Source organism: Prionailurus bengalensis, chromosome E2 (assembly GCF_016509475.1).
Source record: "Prionailurus bengalensis isolate Pbe53 chromosome E2, Fcat_Pben_1.1_paternal_pri, whole genome shotgun sequence".
Taxonomy (NCBI): Eukaryota; Metazoa; Chordata; class Mammalia; order Carnivora; family Felidae; genus Prionailurus; species Prionailurus bengalensis.
Window position 1 is genome coordinate 12,502,138 of NC_057352.1, and position 19,672 is coordinate 12,521,809.

Consider the following 19,672-nt stretch of genomic DNA (forward strand, 5'->3'; position numbering starts at 1 on the left):
CCCCCCCCCATACACGACCTGGTTTCTTTATGCATTCATCCATCGATGGACCCTTGTTTCCACGTATTCGCTATTGTAAATGCTGCTGCAGTGAACATGGTGCAGATCTCTCTGACAGGCTGATTTTGTTTTCTTCAGATATATGCCCAGAACTGGAATTGCGGGGTCCTGTGGTGGTTCTGTTTTAGATGTTTTGAGGACCCTCCTTACTGTTTTCTGTACTGGCTGCGCCAGTTTACAATCCCAACAACAGTGCACAAGGGTTCCCTTTCCTCCACATCCTCACTTCTTATCTCTCGTCTTTTTGATGCCAGGAATTCTAACGGGCATGAGGTCGTATCTGCTTGTGGTTTTGATTTGCATTTCACTAGCGATGAGCGATACTGGACATCTTTTCACGTATAGGTTTCTCCTGCTCTCTGAACGTAGAGGGTTCCTATGAAGTCTTTTCTAAGCCAAAATGGCCTAAAGAAGCAATTGCCAGGACGCCTGGGTGGCTTGGTTGGTTGGGCATCCGACTCTTGATTTTGACTCAGGTTATGATGTCACAGTGGTGAGATCAAGCCCCGCATCCGGCTCTGTACTGAGCGTGGAGCCTGCTTAAGATCCTTTTTCTCCCTCTCCCTTTGCCCCTCCCTCTGCTCACATGCTCCCTCTCTCTCTCTCTCAAAAAAAAAAAAAAAAAAAACCACCAAAACAGTTACCAGTCATTTATATGGAACAGTTTTGACTGTTTTGACTGTTCCCAGACCCAGAAATTCCTCTCTCTTAGGCTTTCTGCTACCTAGGACACATCTTGCTCGTGGGTGCACAGATGAAGCACAGGTGCTCCCAGCCACGGTTAAGGCTATCGTGGCTTCAGCACTGAGATGCTGCCTTCAGTTCCGGAGCTTAGCCGTTGGCCCCTTGGGGCGTGCGCTGCCTCTGTCACGGCTCACCGCAAAACGAAAGCTAAATGCTATTTTCACTTTTCACCTTTTCTCATAAAAGCGAAAACTCTCTTCGGATTTCTTGTGGTTTAGCAAATGCCAGGACTCACGTACGTTCTTTGTAAAAGTTAAGCGGTGTAACACGCGCTTTCAAAAAGCAGGTGGTGCCTTGGGGCGCCCGGGTTGCTCAGTCGATTGAGCGTCCGCCTTCGGCTCAGGTCACGATCTCCCAGTTCTTGAATTCGAGCCCCGCATCGGGCTCTGTGCTGACAGCTCAGAGCCTGGAGCCTGCTTCGGATTCTGTGCCTCCCTCTGTCTCTGCCCCTTCCCTGCTCATGCTCTCTCTCTGTCTCTCAAAAATGAATAAAGTTAAAAAAAAAAAAAAGTGGTGCCTCTAACTGTTGGCTATTTGAGTACAGGTGTACCTCTCTCCAGGTGGGTTTTTATGCTCCTGGTATTTGTGTGATTTTTACAAATTGAAGGTTTGTAGCAACCCTGCATCAAGTCTGTTAGCACTGTGTCTCTTTTTTATTATTTTTAAAAGCTTTTTAATGTTTATTTTGAGAGAGTGCGTGAGAGCGTGCAAACGGGGGAGAGTCAGAGAGGGAGCGAGAGAATCCCAAGCACAGAGCCCGATGTGTGGCTTGATCGCAAGACCGTGAGCTCAGGACCTGAGCCGAAACCAAGAGTCCCGATGCTTAACTGACTGAGCCACCGGGCACCCCAGCGCTATTTTTCCAACAGCCTTTACTCACTTCATTTCTCTGTGTCATGTTTTGGTAATTCTCTCAATATTTCAAACTTTGTCATGATTATGCCTTATTCCTTATCTTTGGAGGGAAGTGTTTCATCTGATTTTAGAATGTTAAGTCAACCTGTCATTCTTGAAACAATCACTAGCTCATGATTTTGTGCCCTTCTTATACATTGTTGGGTTTATTTGGCCTAATTTTGTAACTGCGATCCTGAAAGATACCGGTCTGTAGTTGTCTTTTCTTGTAATGTCTGTGTCTGATTTTGGTGTCAGGGTGATGTTGGCCGGATAAAGTACATTAGGAAGTAGTCAGTCTTAAACACTTTGCTGGAAGAGTTTGTATGTCATTAGTATTATTTCTTCCTTAAAGGTTTGGTAAACTTTCTACATGAAGCCACATGGGCTCTGAGTTTTCTTTGTGGAAAGGTTTTAAAATAAGAATTTATTTTATTTCTTTGATACAGGGCTATTCAGATATCTTCTTAGATCAGCCTTGTTTTCTCTTTCAAGAAATTTGTCCTATTTCACTTTAATTTTTTAATTTATTGGCATAAAGTTTATAATATTCTCTTTCAAAAAAATTAATGTTTATTTTTGAGAGAGAGAGAGAGGGAGACACAGCATCTGAAGCAGACTCCAGGCTCCGAGCTGTCAGCACAGAGCCCGACACGGGGCTCGAACTCACGAACCATGAGATCGGGACCTGAGCCAAAGTCAAGACGCTTAACTGACTGAGCCACCCAGGCGCCCCTCTTGCCTTTTAATTGTATGTAGAATCTGTGTACCAATCTGATAGTCTGCTTTCATTTAATTTTGGTGTGTACCGAGAAGCGAACTTGCTGGATGATCTTGGGTATTGGTAGGTTTTTGGAACAATCACCAAACTGTTTCTGTGGTGGCTGCATTGTTTTACGTTCCCACCAACAGCACACGGGATTCCAGTTTCTCCTCATCCTGACCAGTACTTTGTTTTCTGGCTTCTTTTGTTTCCATATAGTTGCCATACAGTGTTACTTTAGTTTAGGGTGTGCACCATAGTGGTTCAATTTCTCTGTACCTTATGCCGGGCTCACCACAAGTGTAACCTCCGTCTGTCAACCCACAACACCATTATGATATTGTTGGCTGTGTTCCCTATGCTGTGCCTTTTATTCCCATGACTGACTCATTCCATAACTGGAAGCCTAGATCTCCCACTCCCCTTCACCCATTTTGCACAACCCCCTACCCCCTCCTCTCTGGCAACCATCAGTTTGTTCTCTATGTTTAAGGGCTGATTCTACTTTTTATTTTTTAGATTCCACATATGATGGAAATCATATGGTGTTTGTCTTTCTCAGTTTGACTTATTTCACTCAGCCTAATACCCTCTCCGTCCATCCACGTTGTTGCAGATGGCACAATCTCATCCTTCTTTATGCCTGCATAATATTCCACTGTGTATATACCCATTTTCCTTATCTAGTTATCTATCGATGGACACTTAGGTTGCTTCCATATCATGGCTATTATAAATAAGGCTGCAGTAAACCTGGGGGGGGGGCATATACCTTTTCAAATTAGTGTTTTCATGTTCTTTAGGTAAACACCCCATAGTGGAATTATTGGGTGATATTTCTGTTTTTAATTTTTTGAGGAACCTCCATACTGTTTTCCATAGTGGCTGCACCAGTTTACATTCATTCTGGGTTTATGTGTTAGGTTTGTTCTTCTGATAGTGCCCATCCTGGTGGGGGTGAGGTGGTATCCTGTTGTGGTTTTCATTTGCATTTCCCTAACAGTCAGTGATGAGCATCTTTTTATGAGCCTATTGGCCATGTGTTTATCATCTCTGCAGAAATATGTGTTCACGTATTTTGCCAATTTGGGGGGGTTTGTGTTGTTTTATAGGAGATACTTATACACTCTTTATATTAATCCCTTATCAGAAACATGATTTGGAAATATTTTCTCCCATTCCTGGGTTGCCTTTTCACTCCAGTATTTGCGTCCTTTGATTTGTGGAAGTTTTTTATTTTGATACAGTCTCGTGTGCCTCTTTTTACTTTTCCTGCTCATGCTTTGAGCAAGTAATCACATGATCCCATAACAGGAAGCTTTTCCCCTTTTTTCTTCTAAGAGTTTTACAGTTTTAGCTGTTTAGGGCTTCGGTGCATTTTGAATTGGTTTTTGAAAGATGTAAGGTAAGAGCCCAACTTGATTCTTTTGCAACGACATGGGGATTTCCTAGCACCACCTGTTGGAAAGATGTCCTTTCCCTGTTGAGTGGTCTTGGAACCCTTGCCGAAATCCTTTTGACCATATATATGAGTGTTGATTTCTGGGTTTCCTATTTTATTCTGTTGGTCTCTATATTTGTCTTTGTAATTGATTTTTATTTCATATCATTCGTTGTTAGTGCATAGAAATAAAATCTCACAAAAATTAGTTGTGTCTGCAACTTGGCTGAATTTGCTTATTGCTTCTTAAGCATTTTCTTTGTGGAATCTTAAGGGTTTTCCACAAATAAAATCATAGTATGTGTCAACATTTTTACTTCTTTCCAATTTGGGTGTCTTTTTTTCTTGCCTCATTTCTCTGACTCAGACATTCAGTACTGTGTTTAATAGACATGGCAAAAGCAGGCATCCTTACCTTGTTCCTGCTGATGGAGGGAAAGTTTTCAGTCTTCCACCATTGAATATGACGTTTGCCGTGAGCTTTTCACATATGGCCTTTATTTTGTTGAGATCTTTTCCTTTTATTCCTGGTTTGATAAGTGTTTTTATCATGCAAGTTTATTCAGTTTTGTCCGTTGCTCTTACTGAATTGAGATGATCATGTATTCTTTTCTTCATTGTGTTGTGGTATATTACATTGGTTGATTTTCTATGTTGACCCATCTTTGCGTTGTAAGAATAATTCTCCCTTGGTCATGGTATATAAGCCTTTTATTTTGCTATTGAATTCTGTTTTGTTGAGGATGTTTGCATCAGTGTTCATCAGTGATATTGGCACTTAGGTTTTCTTTTCCTTTAGTATCTCTGTCTGGCTTTGGAATCAGGGTAATGCTTGCCTTCTAGAATGAATTTGGGGCTGTTCCCTACCTGTTAATTCTTCTTTAAATATTTGGTTGAATTTTCCAATGGAGCCATCTGGTTCTAAGCTTTCCCGTGTTCATTCTTCTTTGTAATTACTTTTGTAGTTTAGATTTCTGTTCATGATTCTGTCTTGGTAGTTTGAGGGTTTCTGGGCATTTGTCCATTTCATCTAGGTTATTTTTTTACATATACTCTTTCATAGTATTCTTTTAAAGTCCTTTATATTTCTATAAAATCATTTGTAATACCCCCTCTTTCTCTTGATTTTGGTAAATGTATTAGCAAAGGTATGTGGTCATGGTCCTGGACTTTTCCTTGTTGAAAAGTTTATTGTTACTGATTTGATCTCCTTACTGGTTACAGGTCCATCAGATGTTGTGTTTTTCTCATTTAGTAATGGTAGGCGTTTTCCTATGAATTTACCCATTTCATTTAGCTTATCCAATTTGCTTGCCTACAAATATTCATAGCTTTTTCTTAGAGTCCTTTTATTTCTATAGGGCCAGTAAGATTGTCCCACTTTCGTTTCTGATTCTAGCTGAGTCTTCTACTTAGTTAATGAAGCTAAACCTTTGTCCATTTTGATCTTTTTGAAGACCAACTCTCTCATTTTTCTCTCTTTATTGTTTCCTTCTTTCTGTTAGCTGTGAGTTTAGTTTGATCTTTTTCCAATTCTTTAAGTTGTAAAGACAAGATTTCTTTTTTAATGTATGCATTTGTAGCTAGGATTTTCCCTTCTAGCACTGCTTTACCCACAGATCTCATCAGTGTTGATATGCTGTGTTTTGTTTTCATTTGTCTCTAGGTATTTTCTTATTTCCCTTTTGATTTCTTCTTCGATCCATTTTATGTTAATTTCTACTTAGTTGTGGGTTTTCCTGTTTTCCGCTATTGTCTGGTTTTCTTGCATTGTGACTGGAAAAGATAGTTTGTATGACTTAACGTAGGCCCCGCTGATGTATAATTATAATGTTCTAGTCTTCTGTCTCCTTATTGGTGATCTTTTCAGTTGTTTTGTCCATTATTAAAAGTGTGTATTGAAGCCTCCTAATGTTATTGCAGAGCTATTTCTTTTGATTCTCAGTGTTTGCCTCCTATTTAAGAGCTCTGATGTTTGGTGCATGTGTGTTTGTAATTGTTAGGTCTTCTTAGTGTGTTAATACTTTTATCATTTTACAGTGACTTGTAGTCATTTTTTACTTAAAGTCTTTTTTTTTTTTCCTGTTATTAGTATAGCCATCCCTGCTCTCTTTTGCTTACTTTTGGCCTGGAATATCTTGTTTCATCCTTTGACTTTTTACCTGTGCACATCCTTAGATTTCAGGCGAGTCTGTTACAGGCAGCATATAGTTGGGTCATGTGTTCTGAAGCCATTCTGTCAAGCTGTCTTTCAATAGGGGATTTTAATCTTCATGTCTTACAGCTTTGTTTGTTGTTCATTTCCTTCCCTACTCTTTTTGTGTTATTTGTAGTTGATGCATTTTGATTCTTTTTTTGGGTGTATGTTCTTTAGGACGTTTATGTAAACACCATGGTAACCACAAAAAAAAAAATACCTAGGGGCTCCTGGGTGGCTCAGGTCATGATCTCACAGTCCATGGGTTCGAGCCCCACGTTGGGCTCTGTGCTGATAGCTCGGAGCCTGCTTCAGATTCTGTGTCTCCCTCTCTCTGACCCTCCCCCGTTCATGCTCTGTCTCTCTCTGTCTCAAAAATAAACATTAAAAAAAATTTTTTTAAATACCTAAAGTTATTAAAACAATCTATTTTAGGGGCACCTGGGTGGCGCAGTCGGTTAAGCGTCCGACTTCAGCCGGGTCACGATCTCGCGGTCCGTGAGTTCGAGCCCCGTGTCGGGCTCTGGGCTGATGGCTCAGAGCCTGGAGCCTGTTCCCGATTCTGTGTCTCCCTCTCTCTCTGTCCCTCCCCCGTTCATGCTCTGTCTCTCTCTGTCCCAAAAATAAACGTTGAAAAAAAAATTTTTTTTTAAAAAACTATTTTAAACTGCTAAGAGCTTAACTTCAACCACGTACAAAAACACTTTTTACAACTTTTCCCTTCCCTTAATATTATTGCTATCAAAAAGTGTATTGTGTACCCATAGGATTTTAAAGACAGTAACAGAATTAAAAGTGAAGTTAGGAACCGAAATTATACAGGTTTTGTCTTTTCAATGTTTGAGAGAAAGATTGCCAGTGGAGGAAGGGCAGAGGGAAAGGAGAGAGCCCCATGACTCTGAGATCATGACCTGAGCTGAAGTCAAGAGTCGGATGCTTAACCCACTGAGCCACCCAGGCACCCCTAAAATTATACAGGTTTTTAAATGTCTCCATATATTACCTTTAGCAGAGAACTTCATTTCTTTATAACTTGCAAATATTGTCCAGTACCCTCCCAAACAGTCTTGTAGTGTTTCTTGTAGGTCAAATCTAATGGAAATGAACTCCCACAGATTTTGTTCGTCTTGGAACGTCTGTTTCTCCCACATTTTTGAAAGACAATTTTACTGGAAATATGTTCAGTTGTCTGATTTTTTTTTTCCCTTCATTAATTTACGTATATCATCCTACTGTCTTCTGACCCTGCTAGGTTTTTGTTGAGAAATCCGCTCATGATCTTATGGAGGATCCGTTCTATGTGACCGACTGCCCTCTGCTTGCTCCTTTCTAGATATGTGACTTTGCACAGTTTGGTTTTAGTGTATTTTAATGTGGGTCTTTTGGAGTTTATCCTGTGGAAGTTTTGGAGTTTCTGGACACTATTACTTCAAATTAGTTCTCTACCCCCTTTTGTATCCTCTGGGACTCATACAGTTCATCCCCTTGTCAGCTTGAAGTCCCTTCAGCCCTGTTCATTTTTTCCTTTTGCTTTTTCAACTTGATGATTTCCTGTGACCTGGCTTCCAAGTTCATGGATTCTTCTGCCTGTTCAAGGCTGCTGTTGAGCTCTCAGTGAAGTTTTCAGTTTTGTTACTGCATTGTTCAGGTTCAGAATTGTGTTCGGGTGTCATTTTCCTGATTTTATGTCGTTATCTTGTCATGTCAGTATTTCTTAGTTTTTTTGAGCATATTGAAAGTTTTTAAAGTCTTTGTCAAGTCAATTAGAGTCCTGTTTCTGCAGGTTTTTCAGAGATAGTTACTCTCCTTTGCATGAGTTGAGTTTCTTTGTTTGCCTTGTGATCTTCTGTTGAAAATGAAGCCTGTGGGGTCGGGGGACAGCCACCTCTCTGTGGACTGGCTGTGTGCAGAGGAAGACCTTCATTAGCTTGACATTTTTCTGGGGTGCATCTTCCCTGGACCCTGGCCTGTTCCATCATTCCTTCCCATCCCTCACCACCCCCGCATGTGTGGCTGCTTTTGGACATGTTGATTTTTCCCACCTCTGCTTTTTTTCAGGACCTCAGGTTTTGATTATATTCCTCTGCCTGGTCATTTCTTCCCCCCAGGTGCCCACAGGTCTGCAAACTCCATCACAGAACCGTGCCCCTCTTCCCACCAGTGCTCAGGCAGCAGCAGCCCCCAAATCAGTCAGAACATTGCCAGCACGTTCTGCTCTTGGCTTCCTGAGAGAGGAACCAGGAACCGGGCGGCCTCCTCCCAACCTCCCCACACACTCACCAGGAGGGGGTGGGGCGAGCAAAACCTCTGGGAAGTTTTGCAGTTTCCAGCACAGCTTTTATTTGGCTAAATGTTATCTTGGTTGCTGCTGCTTCTTAACTGGTTTTCCAAGTTCTCACAAAGTTATTTTTGTCTGTGGTGTTTTACTTGTCGTTCCTGGATGGAGCAGGGCTGGACCTTCCCACTCTGCCCTCCTGCTTGTCGCTTGCTCCTTTGGCCCTCTGAGTATATTTTGGACAGTCCTAAAGACTCTGGCATTGGCGTTACCCATCGTGGACGTTCATTTCTGCCATTTTATTTTATTCCCTCCAATCTAGGCCATATTTTTCCTGGGGGTTTTGTATGCTTTTGTTTGTCATTGTTGCAAATTGGGCATTAGAAAAAACATCTTTTGAGACCAGCTCTTGTCCAGGGAAGATCTTCACTAATGTGCAGGGTGCGTTCTGAACCCTGGGGTCTCCCCAGGCATTTTCTGAGCATGTGTCTTGCCTGAACCTATGTGTGTGGTTTTCAATTCCTTCATACACAAAGACCCCCAGAGACGGTCTCCCTAGCTTTTTGAGGACAGAGCTGTTCTCTTGTAGTCCTTCACACAGAATCTCTGTTCCCAGCCTTCTGCAGGTCTCTAGTCCCCCAGCAGAGCCCAGATGGGTTAGACTATCACAAAGTCTGCTCTGTCCAGTTTGAAATAGGGAATTGGGCTCCTGGATCCTTCAGACAGCACCTTACCATAAGCAAAACTGCCAGTATGTTTACAAGTAGCTGCGTACGGAGAACGCCCAAATGATCCCCAAGGAAAGACGCATGCTTAGAGAAGGGGCTCCTGGGTGGCTCAGTCGGCTGAGCATCTGACTTCAGCTCAGGTCATGATCTCACAGCTTGTGGGTTCAAGCCCCACGTCAGGCTCTATGCTAACAGCTCAGAGCCTGGAGCCTGCTTCAGAGTCTGTGTTTCCCTCTGCACCCCCCACCTGTGCACGCATGCTTGCTCGCTCGCTCTCTCTCTCAAAAATAAATAAATAAAAGACCTGAGAAGACCTTAAGCCCTTACTCTGGGCTGATCCCACATTTCCTTCCCTTTTAAATGTGTGGGTTTTTTTCCACTGGATATTCTATTGTTTGCTGTAGACCTTTGTTTTTCAGATATTTTAGCTAGTCTCTGTTTTTGTTTTTTTTTTAATAAAAATGTTTCCTTTGCAGAACAAGGGCTTGGAGCTTCTTAATTCACCACCTTGCTGATGTCAGTCTCTCTGTCCCTGATTCTTTATTCTCTTTATCCCTTCAGGAGGCAGGAATCAAAACGAGAAGGAGACTCTTCACGAAGCAGGAGTAAGGTGCCTTTCATTGGGAGAGTTTTCATGTTGGCAAATCAAGAGACATATCGTGAGCAAATTCACCAAAGATCAAGACTCCAAGATAAATATTCAAGGAAAGAGTTCTGAGTTCCCCGAACAGTGTGATTCCCCCTGTCAAGTGGGAGCAGGAATATGTATTCAGGCTTCCGTGGAAGACAGCTGTATAATGAACCTTATAGAGGATCATTCCAGTATTCTTGAAAATCAAGAATTTCTGGCTGGGAGAGTTCAGAATTCTTGGAGTAAAATATATCTCGGCGAAACACAGAATCACCAGAGAAGTTGTAAGCAGACTCAGATGAAAAACCAATTATGTATATTTGCGCCATACGTTAACATCTTTAGTTGTATCTCACACCACCATGATGGCGATAAACCTCACAACGAAGACTGCGGGAAAGACATCTTAAAGGTGTCCCCTCTGGTCCAGCAGACCTACCACTGTCGTCAGTGTGAGAAAGCATTCAGCGATGGCCCCAGTCTTGAACTTCATCAGCAGGTACACTCGAGAAAGAAGTCCTCGGAGTACGGCGCACACGGGAAGGCCGCCCGCTATAGCTCAGCTCTGCCCGTTCCACAAAGTGTTTACACAGGAAAAAAACGCTATTGGTGTCACGAGTGTGGGAAGGGTTTCAGCCAGAGCTCAAACCTGCAGACTCATCAGAGAGTGCACACAGGGGAGAAGCCCTATTCGTGCCTTGAGTGTGGGAAGAGCTTTAACCAGACCTCCCATCTTTACGCCCATTTGCCTATTCACACAGGAGAGAAGCCCTACAGATGTGAAAGTTGTGGGAAGGGCTTCAGTCGTAGCACAGATCTTAACATTCACTGCAGAGTCCACACCGGAGAGAAACCTTACAAATGTGAGGTGTGCGGGAAGGGCTTCACCCAGAGATCACATCTGCAGGCCCACGAGAGAATCCACACCGGAGAGAAACCATATAAGTGTGGAGACTGTGGTAAACGCTTTAGTTGCAGCTCAAATCTCCATACCCACCAGAGAGTCCACACGGAAGAGAAACCGTATAAGTGTGATGAGTGTGGAAAGTGCTTCAGCTTGAGCTTTAACCTTCACAGCCATCAACGGGTCCACACGGGAGAGAAACCATATAAATGCGAAGAGTGTGGGAAGGGTTTTAGTTCAGCCTCGAGTTTCCAGAGCCATCAAAGGGTTCACACGGGGGAGAAACCATTTCGCTGCAACGTGTGTGGTAAAGGCTTCAGTCAGAGTTCCTATTTTCAAGCCCATCAGAGAGTCCACACTGGAGAAAAACCATACAAATGTGAGGTGTGCGGGAAGCGCTTCAATTGGAGCTTGAATCTTCACAATCATCAGAGGGTCCACACAGGAGAGAAACCTTATAAATGTGAAGAGTGTGGAAAGGGCTTCAGTCAGGCCTCCAATCTTCAAGCTCATCAGAGTGTCCACACTGGGGAGAAACCATTCAAGTGTGATGCGTGCCAGAAGCGATTCAGTCAGGCCTCCCATCTTCAAGCCCATCAGAGAGTCCACACGGGAGAGAAGCCATATAAATGCGATACATGTGGCAAGGCCTTCAGCCAGAGGTCAAATCTTCAAGTCCATCAGATCATTCACACTGGAGAGAAACCGTTTAAATGTGAGGAGTGTGGGAAAGAATTTAGTTGGAGTGCTGGGCTCAGTGCTCATCAGAGGGTGCACACAGGAGAGAAACCTTACACATGTCAGCAGTGTGGTAAAGGCTTCAGTCAGGCCTCCCATTTTCACACACATCAGAGGGTCCACACTGGAGAAAGGCCATACATATGTGATGTCTGTTGTAAAGGCTTCAGCCAGAGATCACATCTTGTGTACCATCAGAGAGTCCACACTGGAGGAAATCTGTAGAAATGTGAGGTGTGGGGGGTGGCCTTCGGTCAGAGTTCACATCTTCATCTCCATTGGAAAATCGACGCTAGTAATTGTAGAAAGGTTCCTTCAGAACTCAGAAGCCTCAAGGAATCTTCACACGCAAGCAGCTCTGTGAAGTGCTCTCTTTTAAGGACAGCTGGGTGCTGAATTCTTTGCGAATCGGATTTCACAGAAGAGAGAAAACCTTTTCCATAAATACGGCCAGTGTTTGTGCCAGCATTCTGAATGTCCCAATTTTTCGAGACGCAACATAAAAGAACTTCAAAATTCACCCCAGTCTACCCAGGAAAAAGGCCTTATAAATGAAGATTAGGGGCAGGACTTTAACAAAAGTATAGTGATGGACAAGTAAAATGAATGTCAGTGGCAGTGTAACCTCCATGTAGGGAGGGATGTTTTTCACTACTTTATCTCTACTGTGTAGAAAAGTGCGCTTGGCTCATAAGAGATGCCCAGCAATTACCGGACAAAGTGGAGAAAATCTATCATTAGGACAGATACAGTAAAACCTTGGTTTTATGTGTGCCATACGTGAGCATAATTCATTCCAGAAACATGCTTAATCCAAAGCAGTTGAATACCTAAGCCAATTTCGTCATAAGAAATAACTCGGATGATTTGTTTCACAACCCAAAAATATTCGGATGAAAAGGATTACAATACTGTAATATAATACAAAATCATAAAATATAGGGAAAAATAAATTAACCTGCACTTACCTTTGAAAACCTTAGTGGCTGGTGTGAGGGAGACAAGAGAAAGGAGGGTTCCTGTGTAGGATGACGGTCACTGTCACTAACGGAATCACTGCTATCTATTGGTTCAATGGACTCTTCTTCTGCACAGGGCCCTTGTATGTGGTCGCACGGATGTTGGCTACAGTACAGTATTAATAAACTCTTGTCATATACTGTATTTAATGTAACTGGCAAGAAGGCAGCAGAGGAAAGGGTCTCAATCTGTAGGCAGCGTGACCTAGAATGAAGCAAAGCCTTCTTAAGCTTACCCTTGTATGGAAAAGCCAAGGACTGTCCATAGGTGCTTTGAAGTGATAAAAATACACTGGTGCCTGTTGTGGGTACCTTCCAATGTTCTGAAAAATCACTGATTTCCGCCGAACACCACAGCCTGAGACTGAGCATCTGAGCATGGGAATCCTTCGGTGAGAGAGAGAGAACCATTGGCTCACTTGTGATCACGTGACATTGGGCATCACATACGACTCGTATTGCAAGACATCCCTCGTCTATCAAGTTAAAACACATTAGAAATGTTTGCCTGTCTTGTGGAACATTCGCAGAACAAGATACTCGCAGTCCAAGGTTTTACTGTATTTGAAAATTCTACTCCCCTACCCTGAATTCATAATAACATACTTCAAAGGAATCCTGCAAGTAGCCTTAATGAGATTAATTTCAGGAGATAATCAAGTACAGAAAATTACATAATACTGCCATCCATAATAATGCAAATTGGGATGGCACTGGTGAATGGCCCCCATCCCCAATCTGGCCCTGGTTCTTTGTAGTGTGTCAGCCCTGTTGTACAGTGTAATATTTAATGTTATTAATTTGTATTTTATAGACTGAAAAGTACTGTTTTTAAGCAATCTAATAACATGATACAATTTATATGCTTGGGAATTTTGGACCCTAATCCATTAAGGTAGATTTCACTGTTAACTCTTTAAAAGTGTTGAGTAGTTACTAACGACAAAAAGTTTTTTAGTAAACTTGAATTGTTAATAATTGGTTTCTTCTCCTTTTTCCATTTAGGCTTAGGTCAGCTTGCCTTCTCTGTGCATAAGTCCCCCATCCAGACCTCTGTAGGCAGGGGCTTTAGCAGATTTCAAGTACATTAATTTTGTCACACCCCGCCCCCCACCAAAGGGAGTGTGGAGCAAGAAACCTGTTGAATTTTATTGAAATTTCATTAAATGTAACAACTTAGATGGATTACCATTTGCACAGCATTCAGCATTCAGTGCCTCTTGTTAGGAGCGAACACCATTAGCTGGTCAATATATATCATAATACCCTTTGACCTGGCAATCATAGCACTAGAGGCTTTGCTTAAAAGATTATAGGAAAAGTGGGAGTGGACACAGGATGCTTATACTTAATTTTATAAAAAAAAATTCTTAGCAAAATATTGGAGTAAATATGTTCTAATGATATACAACTGCAAAAAAAAAAGATAACGACCTTGATCTATAATGGCAGGTAGAGACCCATCTTTCATGAGAAAACTAGGTTAGCGCCCTCCCAGTATGTGTGGACCAACAAATATGTGTACCTACAGATGTGCTTATGGATGGCTTTATCTCACCATATGTCACGGGAACCTGTTTACAGAGACGCATGAAAGGATGTTCATTGTTTCATTATTGGTTATAGCACAGTTTGCATTCATCAGGTGAGTTGACAAAACAGTTTATGGTTTATCTATTCAGTGCAATACTATGCAAAATCACATGAAAAAATAAACTTACGGTTACTAACACTGGTAAATACCCAGGATATGCAAATAAGAGTGGCCAGAGTTTTGTAGGAGATAGAGGCATGTCAATCTATTATGTCCCCTTTAAAAGTAATCAGATCATATTCATACCTCTAGATATACTGTGCTATGTATGTAGAATATTCTCATGTATACGTATGATACAATTACCTTTAAAAGGGGGGTATTAGAGTAGAATTTTAACTTGTTTTGAGAGCATTTTAAAGCCTTTATGTTCAGCGTATTCTAAACATTCAGAAAAGATGCAAGAACAGAATTCCCATATATCCTTAGGTTATCCACTGTGATTACAGACCAAGCAGATCATTCAACTGTATAATACCTGAGTTGAGAGGACCCACACAGCTTTGGTTCCTCGGGCATGTCTTTCCATCTCTATGGTCGCAGAGCCACTTCATACTGACTGGACACTACGTGGAGGCTCAGAGTATCCTAACAAAAATCAGCAGAAGTGCTATGGCCTCGTCTAATCTACCCTCAGAAGTTACAGTGTTAATTCGAGGAGGCAGTTACAAAAACCCATCCAGGATCAAAAAGGGAGCACGGACTCCACCTTTTGATAAGAGGAGCGTCAAGGAATTTGCAAACGTGTCTTAAGATTACCATACTTGGTTATAATGTTTTCTAATCTACAGCTTATTCAAATTCCACAGTTGTCCCATAATATGTTTATAACAATTTTTTTTTCTCTATTCCAGGATCTAATCTTAAGACAGGTCGTTAAGTTGTCCTGTTCCGTTAATCTTTAAATCTGGATCAGCTCCACGGTATTTCTCTTTCATGAAATCAGTATCTCTGAAAAGTATGGGCTAGTTATTTTGTAGACTATCCCTAAATTTTGGTGTGATTTCTCATGATTAGATTCAGATCAGTGCGGCAAGCATGTTCCATGAATGACACATACTTCTCAGTGCATTAAACCAGGAAACATATTTATCAGTGATCCTAGTTTTGATCATTTGAATAAACTGACAACTTCAAGGTTTCTCCACTATAAAATTGCTGTTTTGCCTTTGATATTAATAACTAATTTGTGGGGAGATTTTTGCGTAACAAGTACCTTATTACAATCTTTCACCTGCTAGTTTTATTGTTGATATTTTTGGTCTGAATCAGTTATTACTGTGATGATTGCAAAGCGATGGCTTTCTTGCTCCATCATTCCTCCTATATTTAGCAATTGGCATTCCACCATTACAGGAGCTTTCCCTTCTCCCCTGTGTCTCTTTTCCGTCTGTATGTATCATCAATATGAACACTTGATTTCTGGTCTAATAGCATTTTGGGTTTATCTTGTATACTGTCTGCTGCAGCCACAGATTCTACAAAGACCTGATTCCTTTGAGTGGAATGGTACTTAAAAACCAAGATCTGCGTGCTATGTGTTATCATTATTGTTATCATTATACCTTCCTGTATAGGTATATATGTGAAAAATGAAGATACCTTCAACTTCAAATAAGTATGTCTAGTCTGTCCCTATTCCATATTAACTTCTTTTGCAATAGTCGGAAATCAGTTCCCACTGTCATCAATCTGTTTACTGATTATTCAATCCTTTAATACGCAGCAAGTAGTTTTGAGTTGCTAAACAATAGCATTGTGGGGGTAACTGGGTAGCTCGGTCAGTTGAGCATCCAACTCTTGATTTCAGTTCAGGTCATGATCCTACGGTCATGGGGTCAAGCCCTGTATGAGGCTCTAAGCTGAGCATGGAGCCTGCTTAAGATTCTCTCTCTCTGTCCTTCTCCCCCACTCGTGCGTGCTCTCTCTCAAAAAATAAATAAAATAGCATTGCAAAAAATAAACCTGGCTGTGTTCAGGACTTGTTTACAAGAATTTTTCTCTTTAAACCACGTATATAAAGTATTTTAATTTTTTTTTTCAACGTTTATTTATTTTTGGGACAGAGAGAGACAGAGCATGAACGGGGGAGGGGCAGAGAGAGAGGGAGACACAGAATCGGAAACAGGCTCCAGGCTCTGAGCCATCAGCCCAGAGCCCGACGCGGGGCTCGAACTCACGGACCACGAGATCGTGACCTGGCTGAAGTCGGACGCTTAACCGACTGCGCCACCCAGGTGCCCCTATAAAGTACTTTAAAAGTAACTTTGTCTATTTCTTTTTTGTTTCCATTCAATCTAGTTATATTATTCATTTGAAATAAAGTTAGATTCTTTTCTTTAATGTTTATATTCCCTTTCAAGCTCTCCGTATCTTGTGATTTACAAAAATTGGTAAATGAATTAAGTTCTGATGAAACTCTAGTTCCATAAGTACCCTAATATGTTTTTATTTGTATTGATTTCCTTTTATTTAGACATATGGTTAGACTTATTTATTAAAGTTTTTGATTTACCTCCTTAGAAATATACAGTAAGTACTTTTCATTTTTCATGAAATTAATCTTTATATTATATATTCCTTTGTGTAGATAGGCCACAGGAATGGGGAGGTTAAAATGCATGGTGGAAATTGGGTGGATTCACAGAAGTTTGGTGGTTTACAAATGGTTAAGTCTTTGTATTTTCTTTATATTTGAAATAATCCAGGATTAAAATAAAAAATATGTGTGTATATTTATGTACACATATAAATATAAATCTATACGTCAATATATGAAAAGAGAACTAGTGAGTATAGACTTTTAGGGTCAGAGAGAGTTTACCAAACTCTGCAGTTGGTGTGCAGTTGTAGTTGCTCTGAGACTTGGACAATTTACTGGAAAAAAGCTGCCTGTTAATGAGGCATTCTTAATAACTACCATGAAATTTCAATGAAGAAAGTTGTCCCCGACCAAGGATTCTAACTCTTCCAAATTGTCTCTTTTCTCTCACATTCCTTGTACTAGTTACTAGACTTGGACATGGGGTAGGTATCTGTTGTTCATTTTCCCTTCCAAACCATTATCTCCATCTCCCCTCTGCCCATTAATTTGCACAAACTACCCACTGTTCCTTCATGCAGCTGTCAACCAATCTTCATTCTTCTTGTTCCTTGATTTTATCTCCAGAACGAGTCCTGTAACCCTGCCACTACTCTTGTCACACTACTTGAAGATTATTATATCTGCTTCCAAAAACCTGGACTCTCAGTTCTTTGCTGTGCCACCAATGGTCTTGTCTTCCACATCACCTCAGCCCCTGACTCCAATGGTAACATCTTACTTACAAGAAAGTAACCAGAAACCCTCTCTAATCTCAAACATTGCAATCCAATCACCAACTCTCATTTTACCAGCCTATATCCTCTTTATTCTCATTTTAATAACTTCTGGAACTCACAAGGACCTAAAATTCATCACTCCTACTCCCTTTCACTCTCCCACCTTAATTTCCCCTATGTGTGGAAAGAAGATGAGACTTCCCCTTAAATCCCAATGCCCAAAACTGTGTCTCATGTCAATCTCTAACAGCAAGGAATACTTCAAGAGTGTTTATGTTTCCCAGTCTATAGAAAGGCAGGGAAGAGAAAACTGGGTTAGGAATATATGCTAGATGAAGCAGTCTACAGTTTGTGGTCCAAATAGGCTGTGACTTAAGTGTGTTTTTGCACACTAGCTCCAACCCCAATTTATTATCTTTCACGTAAGAGTCATATTGCAGTTCTAGTGAGAATAAGGCTATTATAGTAATAATGCCAACACTCAGGATTTTTACAAAATAATTTCAGGGGTGCCTGGGTGGCTCAGTTGGTTTAACATCCAACTCAATTTCGGCTCAGGTCATGATCTCACAGTTCGTGGGATCAAGCCCCACATCAAGCTTGTGCTGAAAATGCAGAGCCTGCTTGGTATTCTCTCCTTCTCTCTGCTCCTTCCCTGCCTTGTGCTCTCAAATAAACTTAAAAAAAAAAAATTAAGACTTTGGAGATTGATCAATTGCTAAAATTAGTTATCTGTGCAACATCTCATGAATTACCGTGATGTAGTTGGAAAACACTGCTTTAGAGGTGAACTGCTTAGTGGTGTAAATATATGTAAACAAGTAACCATACATGAAGTATAAGAATGAGAGAAGCATTTTAAATCTGCTGACCAAATGGTCCCTGTTGCACCAAAACTCCAGCAGATGACAAGTATAAATTCTAGACCAAATAGTACAAGAAAAACTATCCAAAGGCATTTGAGAGTGAACAAAAGGCACGCAGATTCTGGAGATGGTCAACACTTGGAAGAAAGAAATAACACAAGGTCAGTTTCCTGATTTTCATGGCTTTTACCCAGAGAGCAAGTCCAGCCTGCACTATTTTGGTCAACTAAAACGTAGATGGAAAATCGTAAGTTTTCCAACAAAATTGTTCAAGGCCTACACAACTGCTGCTGGAAAATAAAGTGTGTAGAATATCCTGGAAGAGGGCCAGAGAGGTTAAACCCCAAGTTCTGTATATAAGCATTTCCCAAATGTCTTGTTGACTCCTCAACTAGACAGAGGAGACAAATAATCCAAGCCAATACTAACAGAAGTTAATTAAAATTTGATCTACCACCCACAGGAAAGGGAACATTTTTGGTTTGAGTCCAGCTAAATTAAGTGCCTAATAAAAATATAAGAAAAGAAAATAGAGGAACATAATGGAATCCAGAGTTTCCTGAATATATTAATCACAATGTCCAGGATATAATTCAAAATTACTAGATATATGAGAAAACAAAACAGGAAAACATGACTCATTTTCAAGAGAAAACACATCTATGGAGGTCAACACTGCAATGATCCAGATGTGGGAATTAGACAATGATTTTTAAAAGCTATTATAACTGTGCTTAAAATGTAAAGGAAACTATGCTCACCAAAGAAGGAAAAAAAAAAAAAGAAAGAAACCTTAGCTGAAAAATAGAAACTACCAAAAAATAACCAAATAAAAGGTCCAGGGAGAAGACAGTGGAGGAGTACCCTAAGCTTACCATGTCCCACAGATACATCTAGATAACACCCACATCACTATAAATACTCCAGGAAATGACCCAAAGACTGGCAGAACAGACTCTCCAGAGCTCCATGTAGAGAAGAGGCCACATCAAAGAGGGTAGGAAGGGCAGAGAAATGAAAGCTAAATAGACTTATGAAATAGTCTGCAGGGGGGAGGGATGCCATGGGTGCAGAGAGGGGAGAGGACCAGACCCCATGCCAGGTACCCCAGCCATAGGGGACCCACACACGAAAGATAAATCCCCATGACATTGGGCTTTAAAAACGAGAGGGGCCAAATTTCTTTAGTTTTTACAACCAATGGGGCTTAACAACTGGAACTTTAAAAGTCAGCAGGTGGCTCTGCAAGAGCTTGGAGGGCAATAGGAAATGGAGTCCTCACCCTTAAAGAGATAGCACAACAAACAGCCCTAAAGAGATACAGCAAGAAGCAGCAGTTTGAAAAATGCCTGGGGTATATGAAAAGGAGATTTATTAATCGCAGAGCATGTGCTGGAGAGGCAGATATCATTGGGAGACTTCTCTGGGAACAAAGGAGTTGGTAGATGCCATTTCCCAACCCTACCCCCTAGACTAGATATACACAGTAACAACATA

At 41.1% G+C, this 19,672-nt stretch overlaps 1 protein-coding gene across 1 annotated transcript in view; it reads left to right on the top strand.

Annotated features, from left to right (window-relative positions):
- ZNF235 (zinc finger protein 235) overlaps positions 1 to 13,372 on the top strand; it is a 35,595-nt gene extending 22,223 nt beyond the window's left edge. Inside the window, exon 4 of the mRNA XM_043598672.1 lies at positions 9,664 to 13,372. Coding sequence (XP_043454607.1) covers positions 9,664 to 11,600 — 1,937 coding nt within the window. The 3' untranslated portion in view covers positions 11,601 to 13,372. The remainder of the gene's footprint in view (positions 1 to 9,663) is intronic.
- The last annotated feature ends 6,300 nt before the right edge of the window (positions 13,373 to 19,672 follow it).